Here is a 23,461-nt window from a genome sequence, read left to right as displayed (position 1 = left end):
GAAATAATGCATCCAACATACATATAAACATAAAACACCATAAAAAAGAAATAAAAAGATAAACGATTACAATCCCTCATTGCAGACAGAGAGGCTGAGTTTCTTTCTTCAAGCTGTCACACTCCTTAACATGGACCTTGCTTAAAGACTGTATGCTGGGCTGATACAATATCAGAACTGACTTCCATGTTAAGCACTACTCCACTAATGTTCAAATTTTATGTCCATCATCCTCTCACTCACGCTCATCGCACTACAGTGCAACTATGTCTCTTTTATTCTAAACTATTAACTTTAATTTAAACTTTAAACTAAACTCAGGTTTAAAGGTCCAGTGTGTAACATTTACGAGGAGCTATTGGCAGAAATGGAATATAATGTTTTCATTAGTGTATAATCACCTGAAAATAAGTAATGTTGTGTTTCATTACCTTAGAATGAGCCGTTTTTATCTACCTAGGAAGCGGGTCCCCTTCCATGGAGGCCACTATGTTGCACCGCCATGTTTCTACAGTAGCCCAGAATGGACAAACCAAACACTGGCTCTAGATAGGGCCTTTTCACTACACATTGTACTTGTATAATAATGACAATAAAGATTTATTTGATTTAATTTTGGACTATGGCAAGTACAGCAGGTAGGAGGTCAGTCTAAACTGTGAGAGATGTTTACTGCAGTTTGAGTAATAATTTATTTTACCTTTCACCTTTGTTTTCTCTTCTAAATAAGTTTGGCTAACCTGTTGGTTTGTTTACAACCTGTCTGTTTTTCTGTCCACTTGTGTTTCTTGCCCAGTTTGACTTCTTTTTAGCCATGACGCCACGTTCCCAGATTTCAACAATTAACTTAGTAGGTACATCATTTTTTTTACTGATAGAGATGATGGCCAAAACTACAAAAATAAGACAGAAAGTTGAAATAAACTCTAGAGAATTCTCCTTTAAGAATAAACACAACTAATAAATAATACTGGATAAGCGTAACAGTTATTAAAGTAGGTGAGATGTGTGCTAAAGGCTTCTTATAGACCACCACTGTGATTCTCTCCTGATTCAAAAAATACAATTAACATGTGAACAAACAATCATCATATCCATTCTGAAGTCGATTTAAACAAACACATACAGAACAATATCACAAACTGCAAACATCTGACTTTATCAAATGATGTGTATCTGTATCTGCAGGTTTATACGTTATGTGGGTACATAAAGTAAAAGTACCCAGTGTACTTCCTGTTGTGCTGTAACTTACCCTGCCTGCATCATCCAGAACCTGGATCTGTCCAGAGTCGCATAGTTTGACCACGGCTCCCACAGGGACGTCAAACTCTCGGCCCGTTTTAAGGTCCAACCACACATAGTCCCCCTGGGTTATAAAACACAGCTGTGGTTAAATACGGATCATTTTACCCAGAATTAAGATTAAAAAAAGAAAATAGATTAATTAATTAAATTAAAAGAGAAACTGGTAAATAAGGTTGGCTGGATATTGATCTGACAAACTGATATTGTGAAATGGCAATTTGAAAATGGAAAGTAAAATTTGAAATCCTCAAATGGAAAATACAAAATGTACATGCTCAGATAAAAAATCTTATATACAAAAGCTTAATTGGAAAGAGAAAAATAATTAAAAATAAAAAGTTATCTTTTTTTCATTTGCATTTTCCATTTGGCTTTTCAAGCTGTATGTAACTGAGTAGTAAAATACAACTTAAATGTAAAGCTGCCAATGTTTTTTAACAATAAAATATTAATAAATAAATGGGGTGTGTGAAATGGTATGTCTGTTGTTGTGACATTCCTATTTTCTGTGGCGTTTGGGGGCATTCTGGGGTCGTGTTTGTTGTATGTCATATGAGCATGGGGCGAGGTCAAGGCAAGGCATAGCCACAATGATAAAGGACGAACGAGGGAGAAAACAAAGAACAGCAAAGCTAATTCTGATTTCAGACTGACACAGTGACACAAGATAAACCTGTGTTTGCTGAATGATAACGTTGCTCTGTGTCTGCTGGATGTGTAAATAAGCAACTGTTTGCTAACAAGTTTGACATATTAACTTAAAAGGTGATGATATGTCAATGTTAAGTTCACAAATTGTTGCCAGTACATATTTTTAATGTACTACAACAGAAACATTACCAGACAAAAATGTAAATTTGCAGTTCAGCAGTGATGGGTTTATGCAACCTCACAGGGTCTTCATCAGGGGACTGCTGTCAACTGTTTTTGTGCCTATGATTATTTCATTATGTATGTTGAATAAATAGGAAATATCAAAGTTGCATCACACACCCAGTTGCCTACTTTTTCAGCTGCCAACTCTCTGAATGGGAGGATTAAGTCTGAAAAAGGCTTAAACCGGACCACATTCAGCCCAGTTTAGACATGATGTAACCCTTGACCTTAGAGCTTGGTGTTGTTTGGGTATGTAACACAGAGTGAGGTCTAAATTTAGAGGGGGGCAGCTGAAATCCTTATTTTATTAACAGGTGAGTGTCAACTACAATCCAATTTGTTGATACTGTAGCAATTACTCCCAGATGAGGCAAATATTATGCCCTTTTGACAACCTGCATGCTGTACATGTTAATGTATATCCCAAAACAAGTGAAAATGTTCATCAATGGGAAAATGATGAAAATACTTACTCGGTGAGATGAAGACAAATACTATATCTTTTGCAAGTTGATAAAGTGTCGGGAATCACATGTGGTGCCTTACACGCTACTTTCTACAAGTACCCACAGATTTCCACTGTCTCCAGTTTGTTTAGAGGCTCAGCTTAAAGGAAGCTGCTGGTAAACACAGCTCCGTGTTCAGCCCTACAGTCTAGACCGTGACCTTAAAGATGCTATTTTTGCTTCCATTTAACAACATCCAGATGTCGAACATCGAATGAGATTCATAGCTGAGGCTCTGAGCTGAGATTGAAACAGCGCAGTGTGTCTGAGTCGTGACCCGCAGGACTCTGGGGGGAGAAAGGCACCAGGATCTAGTTATCAAAGCGAAACTATTGATGGCCTGATATGGAGCTACCACGTCTGACTGACTTAGGAGACATGACGGCTGCTGCTATATTTAGTGTGCTGGGACTTTGGAGCGCTACTGAAACGTCAAACAACAGTGCATACATTTTCTTTTCTCACTTAATTTATACTGCATATGTTTAATTTTTCATCTGGTATTATTTAATGGCATTATTCCTACTTTTTGTTTTCATTTGTTCTACTTGCACTTCATTTCAACCCCTCAAACCTACTGGCTGGTCCACAAATGACAAATTCATGCTACAAACAAGAAGAAAAAAGTTTCCAAAGACAACAGAATAAATATTGTATAAAATAATACAAAAGACATCTAGAATATTAGTATCTGATGTAATGATGAAACCATAAAAGATCTCAATTTCAATGTGATACAGCAGATATATATCATATACTGTATGTTAGCAACATTTTCTTTTAAATTTAAAGGGAATACTGGGAACATCAAGGTGTAAGATTTGAGAGGACAAATTTTCTTGTACTTAAAATTTTTTCTTTGTTTTTTCTTTCCCATCTAAGTCATGAACCACTTTGCTTTTGCAAGACGTTTTTTGGTATCTAATTTCATGTCAAACCATTGCTTTTCTTAATTTCACAGTACAGCGAAGACATAGGGTGGACAGCTGTGGTAATATTTTCCAATTAATTTGAACTTGATACACTCATACGAGCAAACCTCACAGAAAAAAGTGAGAGATTTAGAATAAGAATACAAAATTGCATGAAGCCCATTGTTTCCAGAAAAAGATGTTGCTGTTGAATTTTCTAAATGTAATTTTTCAATGCATTTGTGAGCCCCACAAACCAGTTTCCATTGTTTCAGAGTAGTGGCAGAAATTTCAGAGACAGTAATCTCAAAACCTGGGCCATCAGTCCAGAAATAGTTATCACTAGGGGTAAGTAAGAACATGACCCAACGTGAACTGACCCTTTAACACATTGCATTCATACTTAACACCCTTCTTTTGCAATATAATTAATCCATTCTATTCTTATTTGCTGTATCTGATTTTGCTGTTGCAAAAATCTCATTTATTTATCAAGTTCCATCTAATCTTTTACTGATATTGTAATTGCCCTCTGCTTATCTGGGTTTTTAGCAGGCTTTTCAACAGCAAATACTCAAACACATACCCAGACTCTAAAGCCCCGAGAATGCTGCTACATACAGTATGTAGTTGCTCAGAGGGTCAGGGGCATCAGTATGTGCATGATTGTTGACTGTAAAACCAGGCTAAAACTAAAGCAAATGGACAATGGACCAAAGACCCCGCCCCTGAACAGCAACTGTCCAATAACAGCATGGCAACAGTAACTAGGCGCAGCAAGTCAGTCAGCCTTTGGATTTCTACACCTGCAGAAACTGTGTGCTTTGGACTGTGAAACTACTGTGGACAGAGACTGTGGACAGAGTGATACTAAAAGGTTTGGGGGATTGTATCACCTTTCCAAAGTGTAAGGAACTACTATTAGTTTCTTTGCTCCAAGGTAAGCTGCAAATGCCCAGCTAGCAGCTATTTTCAAAGGGAAGGGGCATGTTATTAGCTAACTATATTATCATGTGAGATTACAAGTTACGTTACAAAAATACCTGTTCAGGACTGGAACATCCACTGCGTGGGAGCCAACATGCTGCTATATCAGAGTTTAGAGTAACAATCTGTCCTGATTTGGTTTACGGACGTTTACACTTCAGCTCCAGCCAAACTTGCATTAGATAGCGTTATGCTTGCCAGACTCATCTTTAAATCCTTCTCTCTTGTGAAAGTGAAGCATGCTGTTTGAAAATACACACATTAAAGCATAAATCTGACCTTTTTGTTGCTTGTCCAGGTATGTTTTTCTATAGTAATCAGCCAAATCATCCAAGGGTTGTGTTAGAACAAATATTTACATTTTTATTTATAATACTGTACTTTAAAACTAGGAATAACTAGCTCTACCCTGCAATACACAAACATTGCTTTTCGTTTATTTTAATTTTTTCTATGGATCATCAGCTGGTGAGGATACTGACTGTTTGCCTGGGACATGTAGCTTTAGCCTCATCTCTAGCATGATATCATGTGTATATTTACATGCTTTTGGTTTTAAAAAGAATCAGCTGGAAACATTAAAAAGTCCAACTCACTGAGTTTCAGCGTTAGGATTAGCTTATGCTAGCAACACTCGTCATATCAGCCCTCAAACACAGTAGTCGGCTAGAATTGAGAAGACTGCTATTTTTTTAAATTAAAGTACCATCATTTTAAAAATTACTGTGAATTTTAAGAGGTACATCTGCCCCTCTTGTCATTGTAAACTGTATTATGACAATGGAAAGCTTGACAGGCGTAGCAACAGTAACTAAGGAGAGCAGGGCTTAGTGAACGGTCAGTTGTGAAAAAGATATGTAGACTGTAGATATTCAAAAACTGACATGAGGAAAAATAACTGGGTGTGAGATGAACGCAGCTACTGAGCAGATGGAGCCATTTCTAGTCAACATGACCTACCTGCTGCAGAATGACCATGGTTCAGCCTCGGGTTGATACCAGGACATCAGAAGTCACCATGTGTGGGCTCTGCAAAGGAGGCAAGTCACAGACATTATCCAACTGAAAGAACAAACTACTTTAATGAATTATACATAAACTGAAAAAAATAACCTAATGTAAAGACACTAAAAACAATGCTTTGAAATGAACTGTTTGTTATCAACTTTCATAGAATAAATAAACATACTGGGTGGTTAGCATGAGCAGTGACACAAGGACAGGAGAGCCTCCAAGATAATCTTAATCTTCAACATCAGAAAATCAGTGGAAATGTCACATTACCAAACACACTGTTACACTGACAAGTAATTTCTATTAAGTACAATGCAAAAAACAGCAAAACATACCAAACCTACTATACACAGAAGTGTTGAGCTTAGCCACATATAACTCATTATTACCAACCCTTTACAGGTGCTACAAGATCTTGTTTTCTAATTTAACTTAATTTAACTTTTTTTTTGCTACTTGGGAGCAGCAGAACAAGCTGAAAACACAACATTTAACTTATTATTATATAGTTATGGTTAACATGTTAGCAAACATCTGCCCATTTACACATCCAGCAGATACGGAGCAACATTAGCATTCATTTGGAGTCTTGTGTCTGTCCACCTGATGAAAGTTAGTCGCCTTTTAGCTCTGTTTTTGGTCTCCACCAACTCCTGAGGGAAATATCTAGCTCTTTAGCTGCTAAATGCTCCACTATGTTCACCAGCTAGTTGCTAACTTTGTCTGTCTGCCGTGTGGGCAAGTAGTGTACAGTGGGTTTTTAGAGCATTTTTGCTGAAAACAGCTGCCTGCTGCTGCTGGAATCGAGGTAGTTTACATCGGTATTTGTGGGCTAAAAAACCAAAACAATGAACTAAAAGAGGCATATGATCAATTGCTCATATATACATATTGATGATATTAGACTAGAGACTTACTAGAATTCAACATGATGTACACAAGCAGGGGAGCCAATAATCCACCAATGACGTGGATGAGTTTGTGTCTATACAGTATGTGTCTAAGATGGACAGTTGGCCAATTTCCACCCAAAAAGCATGTTAATTTTAATTCATACTACACCGTAATATTAGACATAGTGGGCTACAGCAGAGACAATCAGTCATGTGGTTCAGCTGGACATGGGAGCCCAGAGAAGGAAAGGGAGGGCTTATGGGGTTAAAGGGTCTGGTGGGGGCTGTTAAAGGCTTACTTGGATTCCTGGGGCTAATCCCATCGCTTAAGTAGGAGCCATAGTTGTTACACTTATAACTGCTGAATCATTTTCTCCCCCACTGAGCCATCTTTCCTTTGTTACCTTCATTCACAATGATGAGGGTGCAGTACTGTATACAGTACGATGGCCTTTTTGTTGCCAGTTATCTATGTTAAGCCAAGTAGAAGAAGAATTTTGAATCTTTACACAGTCACATTTTGCACTTGTAAACACAGTGTACTCTAGGGATGAAAGTGTAAAAGCAACATTCTGTAGTAAAACGAGAAAAAAATACTGCAGTTTACTGATTTAGTTTGTGCTGCAGTCCATTAATGTGTGCAAATACCCCGATTGAAATGCTGGAACACAGTCCTGTTTGGAGTTGTAATGAAATCAAATAGATCAATTTGAATTAATTATTAAAGCAGAACTGAAAGGAACTGAGGCGACCTTTTCCCTTCTAATTCCATTTAGGAAATACAAACAAGTTGGCATTATAAATAGCTTGTGTGGCTAAAAAAACCCTGACTGTATAAGTGATGAAGACAACCTATGTCACGGGGTGGGGGTGGGGTATTAATGATCCATTAGTGGTCCAATAAGTAGATTAACATTTAGTTGGATGCGCCACACCCATATTCTAAATCAAAGTTATCTGTATTTAAGACAAATTTTATATGTAAAACAGATCCACAGATTAATCTTGAACAGAGGCAGTAAACCTTTTGGAGAGCAGTAGTGAAGACTTACAGCATGCAGTTCATCCATAGTCACAAAATGTTCAGCTAATGCCAAGACAGAGCCTCTTATCTAGAGCCACAGGGTGCCAATCTGGCAGCTGCCCCAAACACAGACCTATAGATCTGCACTAAAATTTACAGCGTGGCCTTCCCTGTATCCACAACCCCATTTCACAAACATACACAGTCAAGCCTAAACTTCTAAGTTTCCACAATTAATTTTTTTTGCTCTAAAAAGCTGTGATAGTGACAGCCCAAAAGGTAAAACTCAAGTTACTGTTCCTGCAGTAACTGGAGCTGGGCCTGGTGGGAATGCCATTTGTTTTGCAGGTTTTTGGTCATAAACCAAAGTAAAGTTAAAATTTTGACCTGCTGATGATGCCAAATGAAAAGTCAGAGGATCATCAATGCTACTAGGATACATCTTCTGGGAACAATAAATGTCTAAATTTGGTGTAGTAGACGTTGAGATATTTCACTGGATAACTGAAAACTTTGACCCGCTGGTGGTGCTACAGGAAAAGTGATCGGCAAAGTCAGGAAGCTTCGTCCTCTGGAGACCATGAATGTCTGTAGAAGATTTCATGGCAAACAGCTGATGAGATATTTTAGTCTGGACCAAAGTAGTGGACTGATTGACATTGTCGCTAGCATGGCTAAAAACAAGGTTATGGGCCAGAACGGGTTAAGAAACCCTGATTTAATGTTAGTAAAATGGGAATTGCCAGTTGTTAAGTGCTACATTGGCAGTACTGTTAGTTTCTTAGTTCTATAATCAGCTCATATGTGATGATTTTATTGTTCATTATTTGCCGTATTGTCATTTGCCAAGACCCTAAATAATTGTACAGTATTACAATTACAACTGCACTTAAGATGCTAAGCTATATTTTAGTCTAACATGAATGGAAAGCAGCTTCACAGGTATCTCTCTGTCTCTAAATTCTTCACACACCCCTGCATCATTTCTCTGCCTGTTGTCTGACAGATATTTTACTGTGCAATTATCCTTGTAAATGATGCTATTAGTTAGCATGACCAGTCCATAACTACAAAGACATTTCTTCAAGCGCTAAATGCAACACAGTCAGTTTTGACATCAGCAGTTTCACAGATAATATCTCAAATGCAGGGATGTATCTGACTAATATCCTTAAGAATAATTCAGAATTAAACTAAGATGCTTTATTAGACCTCAGAGTTCAAAACCTCAACTCTCTGTCATCACAGCTCATGAGACCTCAAGTCAACGTGGTCAGAGATTTTCATATGATGACCAAAAACAATCTTGCTAATGTGTTGGCTGCTAATCTCTGTGTGTGGCCTTAAATGCTATTCTAACAAGCATGTGTACTGTATTTGTATCAGTTCTCTTTCAGACTCACATGGCAGGGATTCAGAGTCACAGAGAGGCCTGAAGCATTCATCGCTGAGCAAGAAAGTTTAATGTTTCCATATCTCCCATGAGTTCTGGGGCTCTGCAAAAAATAACACAGAATTATCTTGACTGTAGAATATTAACACTGTTAATGCAGAATCCAGTGGTGGAACTTAACTAAGCACTCAAGAGCTTTTGTAAAGTGCAATTTTGAGGTACTTGTACTGTACTTCTATTTGAATTTCATGCAGTTTTATGTTTCTGCTTGACTACTTTTCAGAGGCATGTATAGTAATTTCAACTCCATTTATCTGACAACTATAGTTATTAGTTACTTGTCAGATAAGGATTTGTTTCCATTTTAATCTTTTCTTAAAACAAGTACTAGACATTTGTCCTGTGTTGGGGGAGCTGTTTTTTCTCAATTCATGGTACAGATTTTTAACTTGCTGTTAATAGTATTTTAACCAAATATATGTACACTTTCATCAGAGGAATTACAGAAATAAAGTACCATACAACTCAAAGGGACCTTGTGTCCTAGTATTTATTTTACATACCATTTCAAGTTATTTTCTGACATTTCCAAAAATTTTGTGATGGATCTACATCAAATGATCCACACTATCTTTAATATATCTGATGTCTATTTAACTCCTCACTTTTAACCTTGGGTGCTTCATGTCTGTCTGTTAAATATGAAGCTAGAGCCAGCATCTGGTTAGCTTAGCTTGGCATGAAGACTAGAAACAGGGGGAAACAGCTGGCATGTCATATCTCATTTGTTTAATCCATACAAAACTTAAGGGTAAAAATTATAATTTTTTGCCTTTGGACAGAGCCAGGCTAGCTGTTTCCCCCTGCTTTCAGTCTTTATGCTAAGCTAAGCTAACCATCTCCTGGCTGTAGGTTCATATTTAACAGAGTGGTATCAATCTTCTCGTCTCTGCAAGAAAGCAAAATGTTGAACTATTTCTTTAACAAAACTCCAGCAACCTGACTAGAGGTTTAATGTTTGGAGAAAGACAGCTGTTACTGTGCCATACGTTCAGCTGATGGAGGGTGCAGACATATAAAGCTGTATAGGCAGACATGTCATTCTTAAAAAATAATAATTGATTGCAGTGGACCAGTATTAAGTAGAATTATCAGTGATTGAAACACTGTAGCTCAGGAGAGAGAAGTAGTTGTACTGAACTGGTGCTTTGTTTAAAGCTAATTCACATTTTTCTGAGCTCAACTGCAGTAACAATGAGCCAAACCAGAAAGTGTGTCACAATACTAGCTTCATTATATGTTAAATCACTGATTTGATTGTGCAACTTTAAGACATTTTAAAAACACACATATTGATTGTATTACTTCATTTTCTCATATTTCTCAGCTGTTATATTGTGTCTAGAAAGTTTCTTGATTTTTTTTTACGCAAAAGTAAATTCTTGACCTTGGAATAAGTAGTTGGACCCATTCCCAAAAATCCTTAATTGAAGTCCGTATACAAAACTTTCCCAGAGATTTTAAGTGTATCTCATGTTCATGTAGATGTGGTTGAAAGCGCCGTAAAAAGCTAGTAAGCGGCCATTTTGATAATTGGTTAGTCGTTTCAGTCATTTTTAAAGCAAAAATAGTAAAACATTCTCTGGTTTCATCTTCTCAAATGAGAGGATTTGCTGCTTCTCATCGTCATCATTGACTGTAAACTGAATATCTTTAGGTTTTGGACTTTTATTTGAACAAAACAAGACATATGAAGGCGTCACCTCGGGATCTGGGAAGTTGTGATGGGTATTTTTCACATTTCTTTGACATTTCATAGACTGTACGATTAATCGTTAATGAAAATAATCGCTACTTGCAGCCCTACTTGAGATCCTTTTTTGGTCAAGCTATCTTGATTTTATCTTGTTCTGATCCAAATATTTACAGTTTTTATGCAGTCATATTGAGTGTTTTTCACCGTTTCCTCATCCTCCTGACTGCTGCCTTTATGTTTCATCTTATTGTTGCTATTCACTTTTATAGTTCCTACTAACATCTTTTAATGCAACAATTATGCTACTCTCATTCTTTTCTGTATGCCATTTGTAACTGCTTCAGAGACACTTAAAAAGGTTGTCTTATCTGACAAGAGGTAATCTCTAATGGAATCTAAATTTTAAGTAAAGAAACCATTCAGACTTTATGCAACAAACACACACACACACACACTGCAGCCAACTGTGTTTACTTGAAGGGTTCATAATGGCTCCTTTAAGTGCTGGCACAGGACGAAGAGCAGTAAGAGGCTTTGGCCTAAAGCTACAGCAGAGGAGCAGCACTGTGGCCTGGCTGCAGGCTAAGCCCTCAGCCTCGACCCACATTCACCTGCCTTACTTACCTCTCAACACACTTCTTTCTCCTGGTCTATTCTGCCCGTCTTTTCTGGGAAGGCGTGAGGAGGCCCAGAGTTGACAGGATGGTTGAGGATGGTACAGGACTGGAGAAGAAGCTGGAGGATGATCTCTCTGCTCCTGTCTTTGTCTGTCAGTCCCCTTCTTTGTTAAAAATCTTTCCCACAGCCTTCACTCGTCCTCTCGCGGTCCCAGCCTCCTGTACGTGGTTCAACGTTTGACGCCCAGTTACAGTTTGATGTATGGGTCAGTGACGGGGCTCTCCAGACTCTCTCACTGTGTCTCATTCATTGCTGCTGATCCTGATTAGCTGGGAGGTGGAGCCTGTTGGTGACAGATACAGAGACCAGCTGGGAGCGGCAGGTGACCCAGGTCATAATTTCCTAGTAGTTGCTCTGTTACCACATACTAAGTAAAGGGTCAGTTCACAGAAATCACAAGAGAAAACCTACTCACTTACCTCCAGTGGTATCTTGCCATGCAGATAGCTTTGGTTTTATGTGCCCAGGTTCTGAGATTTCTTCCTCCATCAATACAAATAATATGCTCAGCATTGAAAAATTACACTTAAATTTTCAATAGCAACATCTATTTCCAGAAGCAGTTCTGCTGTTACTTTAGGTAATCAACAAACCTAACCAAAATGCTGGAAGAAAAATGTTGGTGTGTAAACAGTCTATGAAAAATTGTCATTGGCTTAAAAGGAAAAGGATACTTTTTTTTTTTACATACACTTTTCTTGAGGGCATACTATTTGATAGATAAGCCAGATAAATTTCAAATCGCACTGGGAAGGGATATTTTATATCCCATTGCCATTGAAACAGGTATATAATTTAACTTATTACTCTGCTATAGATACTAAGTCACAATATTATTAATTAAGCATTCTATACAAAATACTGCCCACAAGAAAAATGCTTTTTATTTGGGGTATGGAAGAGGATCAGAACTGTTGCTTCTGTATATCTGAAATTGAAGACATATTGCATTTATTTTGGTTTTGTCCGCATGTGGCTACATTTTGGTTTTTTTCTCTATGGTGTTTGTTTATAGTATATTGATGGCTTGTGATGTGGTGGCAATGTCTTAATTGTATTTGTTTTATGTTTTAATGATATGAGAAAAAAAAAGATAATCAACAAACCTCATCTAGCGCCATCATCGGGTCAAAATTACAATTGGTCCAATAATTTGGTTTATGACCAAATACCTGCAAAACTAAGGACATTCCCATCAGCCTCAGCTGTGCTTTCTGTTTTCTGTGACATTATAATTAGCTAGTGTTAGCATGTTACATGCTAAGCTATGATAGTGAACATTATACTTTCTAATACAATGTAGCAGTGTAGCAAAGACATGCAAGTCTTCAGACATTTACCATACACACATGTATTTTCTTGTTGCCTTTCTTATCTACTTTATCTTCATGCTCATTTCCATTCAACATGTGATAAAATACTTAAGATTTAATAAATACATTTGTTTAAAAAAAAAAAGAAAAAGAAAAAGAAGAGGTCATGTACCTCAAGAGACTTCTGGTTAAATAAAATAATGACAAACCCAGAATAGGTTTTCCTGTTTTATTTCAAAGTCATGCCACAAGTTGACATAAATACAAAAGAAAAAATAATAATTTTAGATTGTAGCTATAAAATAACCACAGTGTAACCGAGAACCAAATTCAACGAACACGCATTGAAAAAGAAAAGGAAAGCTCACGCTGAAAAGAACACACAGACAAGAACACAGTACAGAACATACAGCACAGCTCTCTGAAACTTAGCTATCAGTAAACATACCAGTTTGGAACGCAAGGTAAAGTGGATATATAAAATTAACAAGGTTATAAAATACTGATAAAAGATACTTGTTATAAAGATCGTAGCATCTTCTAGAAGTGTCACCATGCAGTAGGTATTCCAGTCTCTAGTTAATAAACATCAGCAGAAAAATACAAGAAGAATCACAAGCTCATTCCTTGAGTGGACAAGACTCAATCTCCGATAAAAATGTCAATGACAAGAATGTAGAAGGTTTCCGGTGACCTGGTACAACAGAGTCAAATTCAATACAGTCTACAAAATGCTGTCATTGAGATAAACACATAATACCTGGTGTATTCTTTCTGGAGCTCCATCACCAGTGTCTTGTAACTTTAGACACATGCAGCAGTACCTAAGTTGACGAGGCTATAAGATCAGCAGGCAAGCAATCAACTGCGATCATGTCATTGTTCTGTCTAGAAGTGATAAATGGGAAAAAAGCCTCTTAAATAATCCCTAAAAAATTACTTTTCACCACTCCGAATCCCACATATTTTCAGGTTTGTCTATCCACCTTATTCCTACGCCCATGGTACCTTGTTAGTACTATGCTACAGGTGTTTTGCCTTTTCTTAGAGACTTTAGGGAAGTAAATGATGTGGGAACACAGCCTGTCACATCTTAAACGAGATAATGTGATGATACCTCTGCCTCCTACGCGATGCGCAAAAGTCCCACATCACTACATCACTTAAGGCGGTGACACACATTACGAATGTTGAGCTGATTATGAATATGATTTGGGTAAGACGACTGATCGGACCAAGTTAGACTGGGTCTGTTCCAGTTGTTCCAGGTGTTGACAGTCGGCAGATAAAATCATATAGTTTGTGATATGTGTAAAGGGTCAAATCTGAAGTCTTCAGATCCAGTTGCTGCCAGTTGTTCTCACAAAGACTTTGAAAAATATGTTTGATGTTTGTTTAGTGACTGATTATGTCACTTGTGTGTAGCCTGAGGGAGCCATTCCCGTAAATAAAGAGCTTTACCTGAAGTTAGCTTTGTTTTACAAAGTTCACTCACCTCCAATTCCTTCTGTAGGCTATACAGGCTGCCTTGCCCACACCTCTCCATCCAGGATCTCACCCAAACTCTGCACTGTTTATTTTATTTTTGGGTCTTTACAGCAGTGCAAAATGCCCTGCATATAAACAGTTCAAGCTGCTGGTGGTCATCCATGTTTGTTTTGGTACAAGAACGCGCAACAACTTGTGTTCTCACAGAATTTGTGGGATCGTCTTCTGCCAGAACTCCAGTCCAGTTGTTCAATGTGTTGTCTTGTGTATTTACTCAGTCGTAAGGTTTATACTCCTTCCTGACTGTCAAAGACTAAAAGAATCTGTGCAAATTGGTGGAAACACTCTTTATGCATGGTTTGTCCAGTCTTTGTAGGTTTCAGCTAGTCTTCAGGTTGTCCCAAGCTTTAGATAAAGCTATGATAACTTAGTTTGTTACTGCTATCCGAGGTAACTTCTTCAGGTAATCTCACTTCCCTCAGTAGTAGAGGGCAGAGGAATGATCACATTATCCTGTTCAAAGAGAAAGTTTGACAATTTTGTAAATTTGGCTTATTTATTCGCTCTCTTGCCGATTAGTTAAATGAGAAGATCAACACCACTTTCATATATGTACACTAAATATGAAGCCACCGCCAGCAGCCAGCACACTTAGCTTAGCACAAAGACCGGAAACATGGGGAAACAGCTAGCCTGGCTCTGTTACAAAATCCACCTTCTAGCACCTCTAAAGCTCACTAATTAACACATTAAATCTCTTTTGTTAAATCCTTACAAAAGGTATCATGGGACTAGGAATAAGGTGAATAATTCACTTGATTACTGGTGGTAGTGAGCAAGAACATCTTCCTCTTGAAATAAATGTCTAGAATATACTGTATAACATCCATCAAAATACGGATCCCATAATAACAACTGATAAGTCAAGTTGCTGCTACTTTTATATACATACCGTAAACTGCAAGTTACTGAATACAAAATATTAGAAAACTGGATACTGTTTTGATACATGCAAGTGTGCAACATAAGCCTTCTACTTCACACAGTATGTCTATCAAAGTAGCAACAGCGGATTATGTTTTACAACACTCTGAAAAACAAAATATATATTCTGTGATTCATAATGGAGCGAGCAGATTTGAAGCATTTTGCTACATGCACTGGCATTTCTGGATTCGTACAAAAGTCACCACCATTGTGAGCAGTTCAGCTTCATTTGAATGGTCTTGTGTTCTTAAAACCAGCTTTGGCATGGCCGTGCGAAAAATATATACAGAAAACCGATTAGCTTTATAGCAACTGTCAAAAAACCAGTCAAGGTCCGTACACTCCAACCAAGCCTGGTTAGTCTAGTAGCAGGAGTGTTTGTGTGTTTGTGTATATGTGTGTGTGTGTGTGTGTGTGTGTGGTGGTTAACAGTGAAAGCCTTAACACTTCTGGCAAAGAATCACAATGTGCAACAATTACAATCAGTAACCATAGCAACGCAAAGAGGATCACTTCATGACAAAGACAAAAAAAAAAAAAAAAGACGTAGTGGAGAACAAAAAAGGTACAAAAAACTTCACCTATCTTACATTTGTCCAACAGTTACATAGCAAATATGTTTACAATGTACAGTATGACTTCCATCACCCATAAAGCATCCCTTTTCAATAGACCATTCGTCTTTTTGGCACTGCTGTGGCACATGAGTAGAGGCTTGAAGAGGAATGCCTCGATAAGATTTCACATTGAGCTTGACACACTGTTATTTTGGCTCCTTACTCTTACTATTACTGTAGGACTGTGAGTGACACAATGACTTTGAAGCCCAAGTACTCCCATATATCAAAGCTGTCAGGTTGTGCGTTAGCTGTTATATTTCGGTGCCACATCCATACAAATACAAAAATAGGGAGCCACGAAATAACAACTGGTCGCTGCTGAAAACCTGATGTGAAACCTCAAAGTAAAATGTGATACTGGCATCAGTTGAATAGAAACTCTGGAATATAAAATCTATGATGACTTAAGGACAGCTTGCATTGTCAAATACCAATAACATGGCACATTCATGAATACTAATTCACATTCATTCATATTGAAGATTAAGAGTCTGCAACCATGCTAGCAGCTCTGTGAGGCTGTATTTAGGCAGTGCAGTGAGCTACAAGCCAATGTCAGCATGCTAACATATTTCCTATTTCAATGCCAACATGTAGACGTTTAGCAGATATAATGGTCAAAAACCACGTTCACTGTCTTACTGTAGCATCTTAGCATGCTAACATTAGCTAATTAGCACTGAACACAACGTACAGCTGAAGCTGAGTGGGACGTCATTAGTCTTGCAGGTATTTGGTCATAACCTAAAGTTCTGAACAAATGAAATTTTTGACCTGGTGATGGAGCTAAATGAAAAGTTAAGGGATCACCAAAATGATTATCATTCGTCCTTAGGTGAACATGAATGTATGTACCATATTCCATGGTAATGAAATGGACATTTACTCAAAACCACAAACCTCTAAAAGTCAGTAGGATTCATCCTCTGGGGACCATGAAATGTCTGTACAAAATTTCACAGCAATCCATCCAATAGTTGTTGAAATATTTGAGTCTGGACCAAAGTGACTAACCGACTAACCAACCTGACATTGCAATCCCTAGAGCCACGTACCTAGCCTGTTCAAAATTGTCTTGTTTGTTTATGTCACGTCTCCTCCAAAGTCTGTGAAGCAGGAGAAATAATGCTACAGTTTTCCCTCTGCTAATATACAGTCTTCAGGAAATACAGATACAAAAAGTACAGCCACAGAGTATGCTACCATATCGCTAATAAATGAGCTGCAAAAGTGTATTCAATATGTTTGTAAAACACAAAACATGTTGGCTATCTACACTGGGAATGCTAAAGGACAAGCTCTGATTCTAAAACTGCATCCATTGGACATGTAGGGGTTAATTGGATGTTCATACAACCGCTTGTGACATAACAGATAAACACAGTGGTAACATATTCATTTACACATACTATCCAATTCAAAGAACTTGGTCTGGCATTTGCAATAAGTAACTTAGGATGTGTTATTAAAGTTTATGTACATTGTGCTCACAGTTCAATAAATTAGCTCCTAATGTAGAGTACTAGCTCACCAGCTGCTACATGGCTAGCTGATTACTGTTCAACATACAGCTCAAGTCCATGTAATAAAACCTGTGTAACAGCTTCTAGCCCATGGGAATTATATTAGCTACTGTATATAGCTAATGTACAACACATTCGAGTAATTAATTAATGCTTGCTTCTCATTGGTGGTTTATTAACACTGTGTTTAGGTTTCTTTGCCCTCCTCAGCTATGGCACATCCAAATTCATCATATTTTGTTTCTTATGATGTCACTCTATTCGGTTTGAAAAGAAAAACTAAACTAGAATTCCATCACACAAATTGACATGGCTAATAAGAAACAGTTTTCAATTAAAAATACCTACTGCCATAAATAAATGTCAATGGCACAAATCTAACTTTAAACACTGACTGAAATTAGACATTAAGTTTGAATTGGCATTCATGAATGTACCATGTAGAAGTTATCACCCTAAAAGTAATTTTTGTGTTATGTGACCTAATAAGGTCTTTAACAGTCCATTCATCAAAATAGACTGTAAACTATGATGTAAAATGTCCACATTAACCCAACATGGTTTGGAGACAGGCTGCCATTTCTTATTGTTTTTAATACAATTATTTCTTTCCAACAAAGTTGTGTACAATTTTAGCAAGTCAAATCAAGGTTTTCTGTTTTTCTGTTGGTCTTTAGTTGATGCCAGTGTCACCTAGCCCCAGTTTGTTCCTGTAATGTATTACCTTACATTTGAATCACAGAGCTAAGCATCAGTTTTTCTGAAAAATAATCAGGGTCGTTTAACAAAACCTACGACTGTATGGAAGGAATTTCAACAGTGCTCCAAGACTCTTCTAACCATCTGGATGAGAAAATATTTAGTCGACTGAACAATAAAAACTATTTTTAATTTAATTTTATTTTTCCCAGTCTTGACTATATTTCTTATCCAGGAAGCTGGATATGACATACCTCCTTGTTCTTTTTGTGCAACACAAGAATGCATCATTTAGTTTAAAAATACAAAATAACATCAATATTAATGATTCTTTGAGTTTGGTTCATGTTGTGCAAATTTATCAAGGACATATGTCATTTCTGGCCACCATCATTGTTTGGATTAGGAAGCAGAGTTGCAACTGAGGAAACAGGTTAAAATAATTGTTTTTGTCAGTCTGGTCACCAGTGGAAATGTCTTAAACAGGCATCTGATTTTGTGAGCCTTTTTTTTGTTTGTATTTGTTTCTCATGAAAAACTATAACTGGAAATAAACAATGGAAATATTTCCATTTTATTTCAACAATATACTTGGATGGAATTCAGGGATGAATTGATTAATTAGTTAATTGTGTGAGGGGCTGCTGCAATTAATGCAATATGATCATTATGCAAGATTCACAATAGTTTTTCAATGCTATTTTCTAGGTAAACCAATTTATGCATGAAATGCATTTGTGATTTAGCCAAAAAAAAAAAAAAAAAAACCCACAGCATTACAGTGACATTAGTTACATTTTTGTGAAAAGCTTTCATAATTCCCTTGCAACATTGTAAATCACATCTCAACAGCACCATATGTCAGCCAAACAATATATGGGTATGAAAACGACATAGTTAAGTCAGTGATACTGTACAGTGACAGCATAGAGTCGTCACTTATTACAGTACCACACTTTTTAAGTGCCGCCGTTGGTTGAAAACTATATTTGAACTTTATTTTGTTCATGCTGGAAAGGCTGAATCCCGTTCAAACCTTCCTGCCACAACAGATCAATAATAATAGAATTTCATAGGAAACCATCTGGATAGCTTGCGCTGCTCGCAATAATTAAAACAAAAGATATTGCGAGTGACAAAGGCTGGGAGAGGTGGGGTATAACACGACGTGACAGGTGGCGGTTAATTGTGCATTTACTGTATATGTAAATATTTTTTCAGCCAGATGGTTAGAAGAGTTTTTGAGGATTTTGGAAATTCTAAGAAAATCAGATGCTTAGCTCTGTGAAACCAATGTAATGGTAAAAAATGAGAGGCACAACCTGGGGAAATTAGAGTTACACAAATATGTGCAGTCACACCTGGAAGCTGCTCTGTACAATAGCTGGCCATTACAAGGCTTCACTGGTGCAGTTAGGCGTTCAGTGCCTTGCACAAGGACACTTCAACAGTACTCAGTGAGGGAGGGAGGGAGGGCTTCTTTCTTTTCCCACCTGGTCTGTAAATAAAAACCAGCAGCTATCCAGGCACATGCTCACGTGTCTAACCTTACACTACAGTTGGCACTACAGTTTCTAACACCGTCTGTCCACAAGCTAACATGACATTTTCCAAATTCATTCTTGTTATGTTACCTAACACTCATTTTCGGTCCCTCCGTCAGACTGAAAACTATATAAAAGAGCACAGAGAAGATAAATAGCACCTAAATAGTAGTCAACAGCTGCTGCTAATGTTTACCAATGCTAGAGGCATTATGAATGCATCACTGTATTACAAGACATAACTGTTTCAAACCTGTTGATATGATCAGACTAATGTGAGGTGCATTTGTGTAGACATGCTGACTGCTAAAAACTAGCATTTTCAAGACATTTGACATAGAAAGAATAAATATATATAGTAACAATTGAACAGTACAATACAAGGCCATGAACATATTGGAAAATAACCCATGCACGACACATTTAAAAAGATGCTGTACACAAAGGTGTGTGATCAATTAAATGCCATGTGTGACAGTTCAAGTAATGGAAAAAGGCGCTGAAAAATCATGAAAACGGACTTGATAGTTTGACTGAGAGATCAGTCCACTAACTGTTTGTCTTACATTCAAAGGAAATGTATTGATAATGACTGTAACTTACATTTTTAATTCTTATTATGAAACACAAAGGAAAAACACTAAGACATACCCAAAAGTCAATAAAACTTGGAATGAAAAGTCTGCAATGATATTGCACTTTTGAAAAAACAACAACAAAACACAAGTTGACATTTTCTGTCTGGGCTTCTGTCACAAAAAGCCTAGGTACTAAAAGGTCAAATTGGATGGCCACCTGATCTATGCAATAAATGCCGTAGTTCATCAGAGATAGATTTAAATGTACCAGTGTTGGTTCAATATACAAAAGCCATCTGAAATCCTTCTAAAATCACTGAGCAGTTCATCCTATGTCCCATGTTGTTTTCCTGCTTTGGAGGCAAAGCCAGGACCAAAGCGATGGCACAGGTTGTTTGGCAGGATGTCTTCTCTGCTCTCCCTCCTCTTTCTTTCATTCTTAAGGGTCTTTTTCCCGCTTTAAAATTAAATAAAGTGCGAGGTGTGTGTTCCCCTGAAGGGCTCTTTTCCTTTCAGTTCACACCTTTCCTCAGAAATCGTTTTCTTCCGGACACAACGTGGATTAACAGATATACATTCATCCCAAGCACTACCAGACACTCCCATTCAGAGCAAGGCTGGATCTAGCAGGACACACACACACACACACACACACACACTCACACTCATACATAGACTCATGCCTGTTCTGTGCCAACAGCAGAAGCACAACTGCTGTCTCTTGGGGTCACGTGGCATGAGTCTTTGGCCCGGGCCAACAGACTCAAGTCAGAGGAAGCGTCAGGCAGTGGTGTTGCCGTTAAGAGATGATGTGGCACAGGGGGTGGTGGTTTGTAGCTAGGTTGGGCCAGGCTGGGCCGGGCCAGGCCAGGCCGGTCTGAAAGGGACTAAGAGAGCGGAGGATCTGGCTCATCTTTGGTCCCATAAAGCACTTGATTATGTCAGGGTGAATCTTTGCACTCCGATGGACTGGGAAGGTGTACACATGGGGGGATCAAAGAGACAGGGTAGCACTATCAAAAGCACCGGCTGCTAAGCTACGACTGGAGACATGTGCAGCACAGGCAAAGAGTTTAGTTTTTTAAGCCATGCAGTTTTGAGATCGTCCATAGCAACCGGCAGAAAGCGTCTCGGGAGTTTGAAATGGTACTAGTGATGGAAGACGGGAGGCAAGATTTCACACGAGCGCGCTCACAGAACAACACAGAAAAGCTCTCAGTAGAGGGAGAGAATAGCTGCTGTTGGCTTTCGTTTGTAAAGTCCACAGTAAAAAGTGACAGACAGTGCTGCATGCTCTCCAAAGCACCGGCAAACTGGTGAAGACTTGAGTAATCTGGGTGAGCGGACTGGGTGGGACCATTATCCACAGATATAAAAGAGTATACATCAGGTCAATATATAGGAGATAAAGGCTGAACTATGACAAAAAGCAGGGAGTAATGTTGATTTTAAGGAACAGAAATGGAGGCTGTGCTAACACCGAGGACAGCTGATGTAGAAGATGATAAAGAGTATTTAACATAACCCCTCCGCCTCCTCAAGGTGGAGAGACAGGCTCAACCTTAAGGCAAAGCATAGCCCTTGGACACATTGGCACATGCATGGAGAGTGCAGAAATTACTGCATATGTACTGTATGTGCATGTATGAGTGTGTGCGCGTGTGTGTTTGAATATAACAATATGCAGAAAGAAAATAAGAAGTTTGTAGATTTGGGTCAGACCGACGAACTGATTCGATAAAACTTAAAAATCGGTTGAACTGCAGCTCAGTTGTTGATGGAGATTGTGGCTACAAAACCTGCAATGAAACCTACTTTAAGAACAAATTTCACTAAATCATTTTCGCAGGAATGTGTTCAAAGATATTAAATACGAACCCCAAATATCATCTATGGACACCTTCCATCCAGAAATATGGTCATGGGTATTCAAAAACCCATGTAACAGAGCTGAATTAAAATACTGAAGTGAGAGAAAATAGAGAAACAATAAGATACACAAAGAGAGCGCAAGCAGCAGAAAAAAAGACACAGCGAGCTCCCGCGATGGTTGGAGGATGAACGGTGAACATGAACGGCGGGCACGATTGAACGCCACCTTGAGTGTTGATCATTATAAATTATAGAAACGATCGCATCAGATGTTGGTGAGCGCGATCGAGGTGACGAGGCGCACGGTGAGAGTGCCTGGAAGGTCGTTGTCCTGGCGGCTGCCCTTGTCGCGGAGGTGAAGCGTGTGCTGCTCCTGCCGCTCGTTGGGGTCGCTGAACAGGATCACCTGACCCAGGAAGGTGTCCACGATCATGTTCTTGTTGTAGATCTGTTCGCCGCTCGTGGGAGGAAGGCAGAGATCCGAAAGTGAAAGGGGAAGCAGGAAAAGAGAGGAGAGAAAAGACAAAAGGCAATAAGCTGTCACGAAAGAGAAAACCACAGGAGAAAATACACAAGGGACAGAAGGTAGTGACACCAGAGTGGAAGAATGAAGAATAAGAAGTGCTGATGTACAGGTGTTTCTGTGTAAAGCAATCAGTAAAAAATAATAAACCTTACTTACACAGCACTCTTCAAAGAAAATTAACTTATATAACACATCATATTTGATTTATAAAATATATACAATCTAAAAATAAATAAGTGCAGAACAATAACACAGTTGGAGAAAATAAAAGGGGGAAAAAAAAGAAGAGTTCAGTCTGAACTTTGAAGTGATCAGGATTATATGGTAGGGTTGCACCAATCTGGTGCCAATACTGACATTTTATAGCAGATCAGGTATCGGCCAAACATCACCAATGCACATTAAATACAGTTTTCTGTTCATTTACAGCTGTAAGATAACATGTGTAAAGCTACTTCGCCACTTTCTGCATCTGAAATAAATGCATTTTAATGTGTAGACAGTGGTAGGCCTTTACTGTGAAACGAGGAGTGTTAAAATGACTCATGTTACCTCCAACCTCCTTTTTGTCAGGAGGTTGTTTCGAAACTTTGCATGGACGGAATACATTTTATTTCATGATGTGCAATGCTTGATAAAGGAGAACGGCTCAGGGAACTACGTCGTCAGTTTTGGTCTGGGTAAAAAAGACAGAGCCACGCATGGGTTTAGTGGTTTGGTGAAGAGATGTACAAGCATGTAATTACACTGAGGGAAGTCTTTCAGTGTGTGGACACAGAGGACTGTCAGTGCAGCATCAAGCTGTTTGTAAGGTCTGTATCTGTTCACCTGTAATCCTACAGCACAAACTATGTTTGTTACATATATTACACAAGAACGTGATGGTGTGTCTGTCCTTATGAGGTTAACGCATTGTAATGACACTGAAAGCTCAACATCACTCATAGTTAAGAAGTGATCTGCAG

The 23,461-nt window shown here is 38.2% G+C and overlaps 2 protein-coding genes across 9 annotated transcripts in view; both read right to left on the bottom strand.

Annotated features, from left to right (window-relative positions):
• The window catches only part of myo7ab (myosin VIIAb), a 52,995-nt gene extending 41,402 nt beyond the window's left edge, over positions 1–11,593 (bottom strand). For all 5 annotated transcript variants that reach the window (XM_044221392.1, XM_044221393.1, XM_044221396.1 and 2 more), the window contains exons 1-4: positions 11,293–11,593; positions 8,923–9,015; positions 5,549–5,617; positions 1,256–1,369 (exon numbers count right to left, since the gene is read on the bottom strand). In XM_044221392.1, coding sequence (XP_044077327.1) covers positions 1,256–1,369; positions 5,549–5,566 — 132 coding nt within the window. In that variant the 5' untranslated portion in view covers positions 5,567–5,617; positions 8,923–9,015; positions 11,293–11,593. The remainder of the gene's footprint in view (positions 1–1,255; positions 1,370–5,548; positions 5,618–8,922; positions 9,016–11,292) is intronic.
• Positions 11,594–12,874: 1,281 nt separating this feature from the next.
• capn5b (calpain 5b) overlaps positions 12,875–23,461 on the bottom strand; it is a 59,358-nt gene continuing 48,771 nt past the window's right edge. For all 4 annotated transcript variants that reach the window (XM_044221399.1, XM_044221398.1, XM_044221400.1 and 1 more), the window contains one exon: positions 12,875–22,418. In XM_044221399.1, coding sequence (XP_044077334.1) covers positions 22,236–22,418 — 183 coding nt within the window. In that variant the 3' untranslated portion in view covers positions 12,875–22,235. The remainder of the gene's footprint in view (positions 22,419–23,461) is intronic.

This window comes from Siniperca chuatsi, linkage group LG14, assembly GCF_020085105.1.
Source record: "Siniperca chuatsi isolate FFG_IHB_CAS linkage group LG14, ASM2008510v1, whole genome shotgun sequence".
In the NCBI taxonomy this organism is placed as follows: domain Eukaryota; kingdom Metazoa; phylum Chordata; class Actinopteri; order Centrarchiformes; family Sinipercidae; genus Siniperca; species Siniperca chuatsi.
Note: the sequence above shows the minus strand (reverse complement) of the source record. Positions and strands in the feature narration are given on the sequence as shown.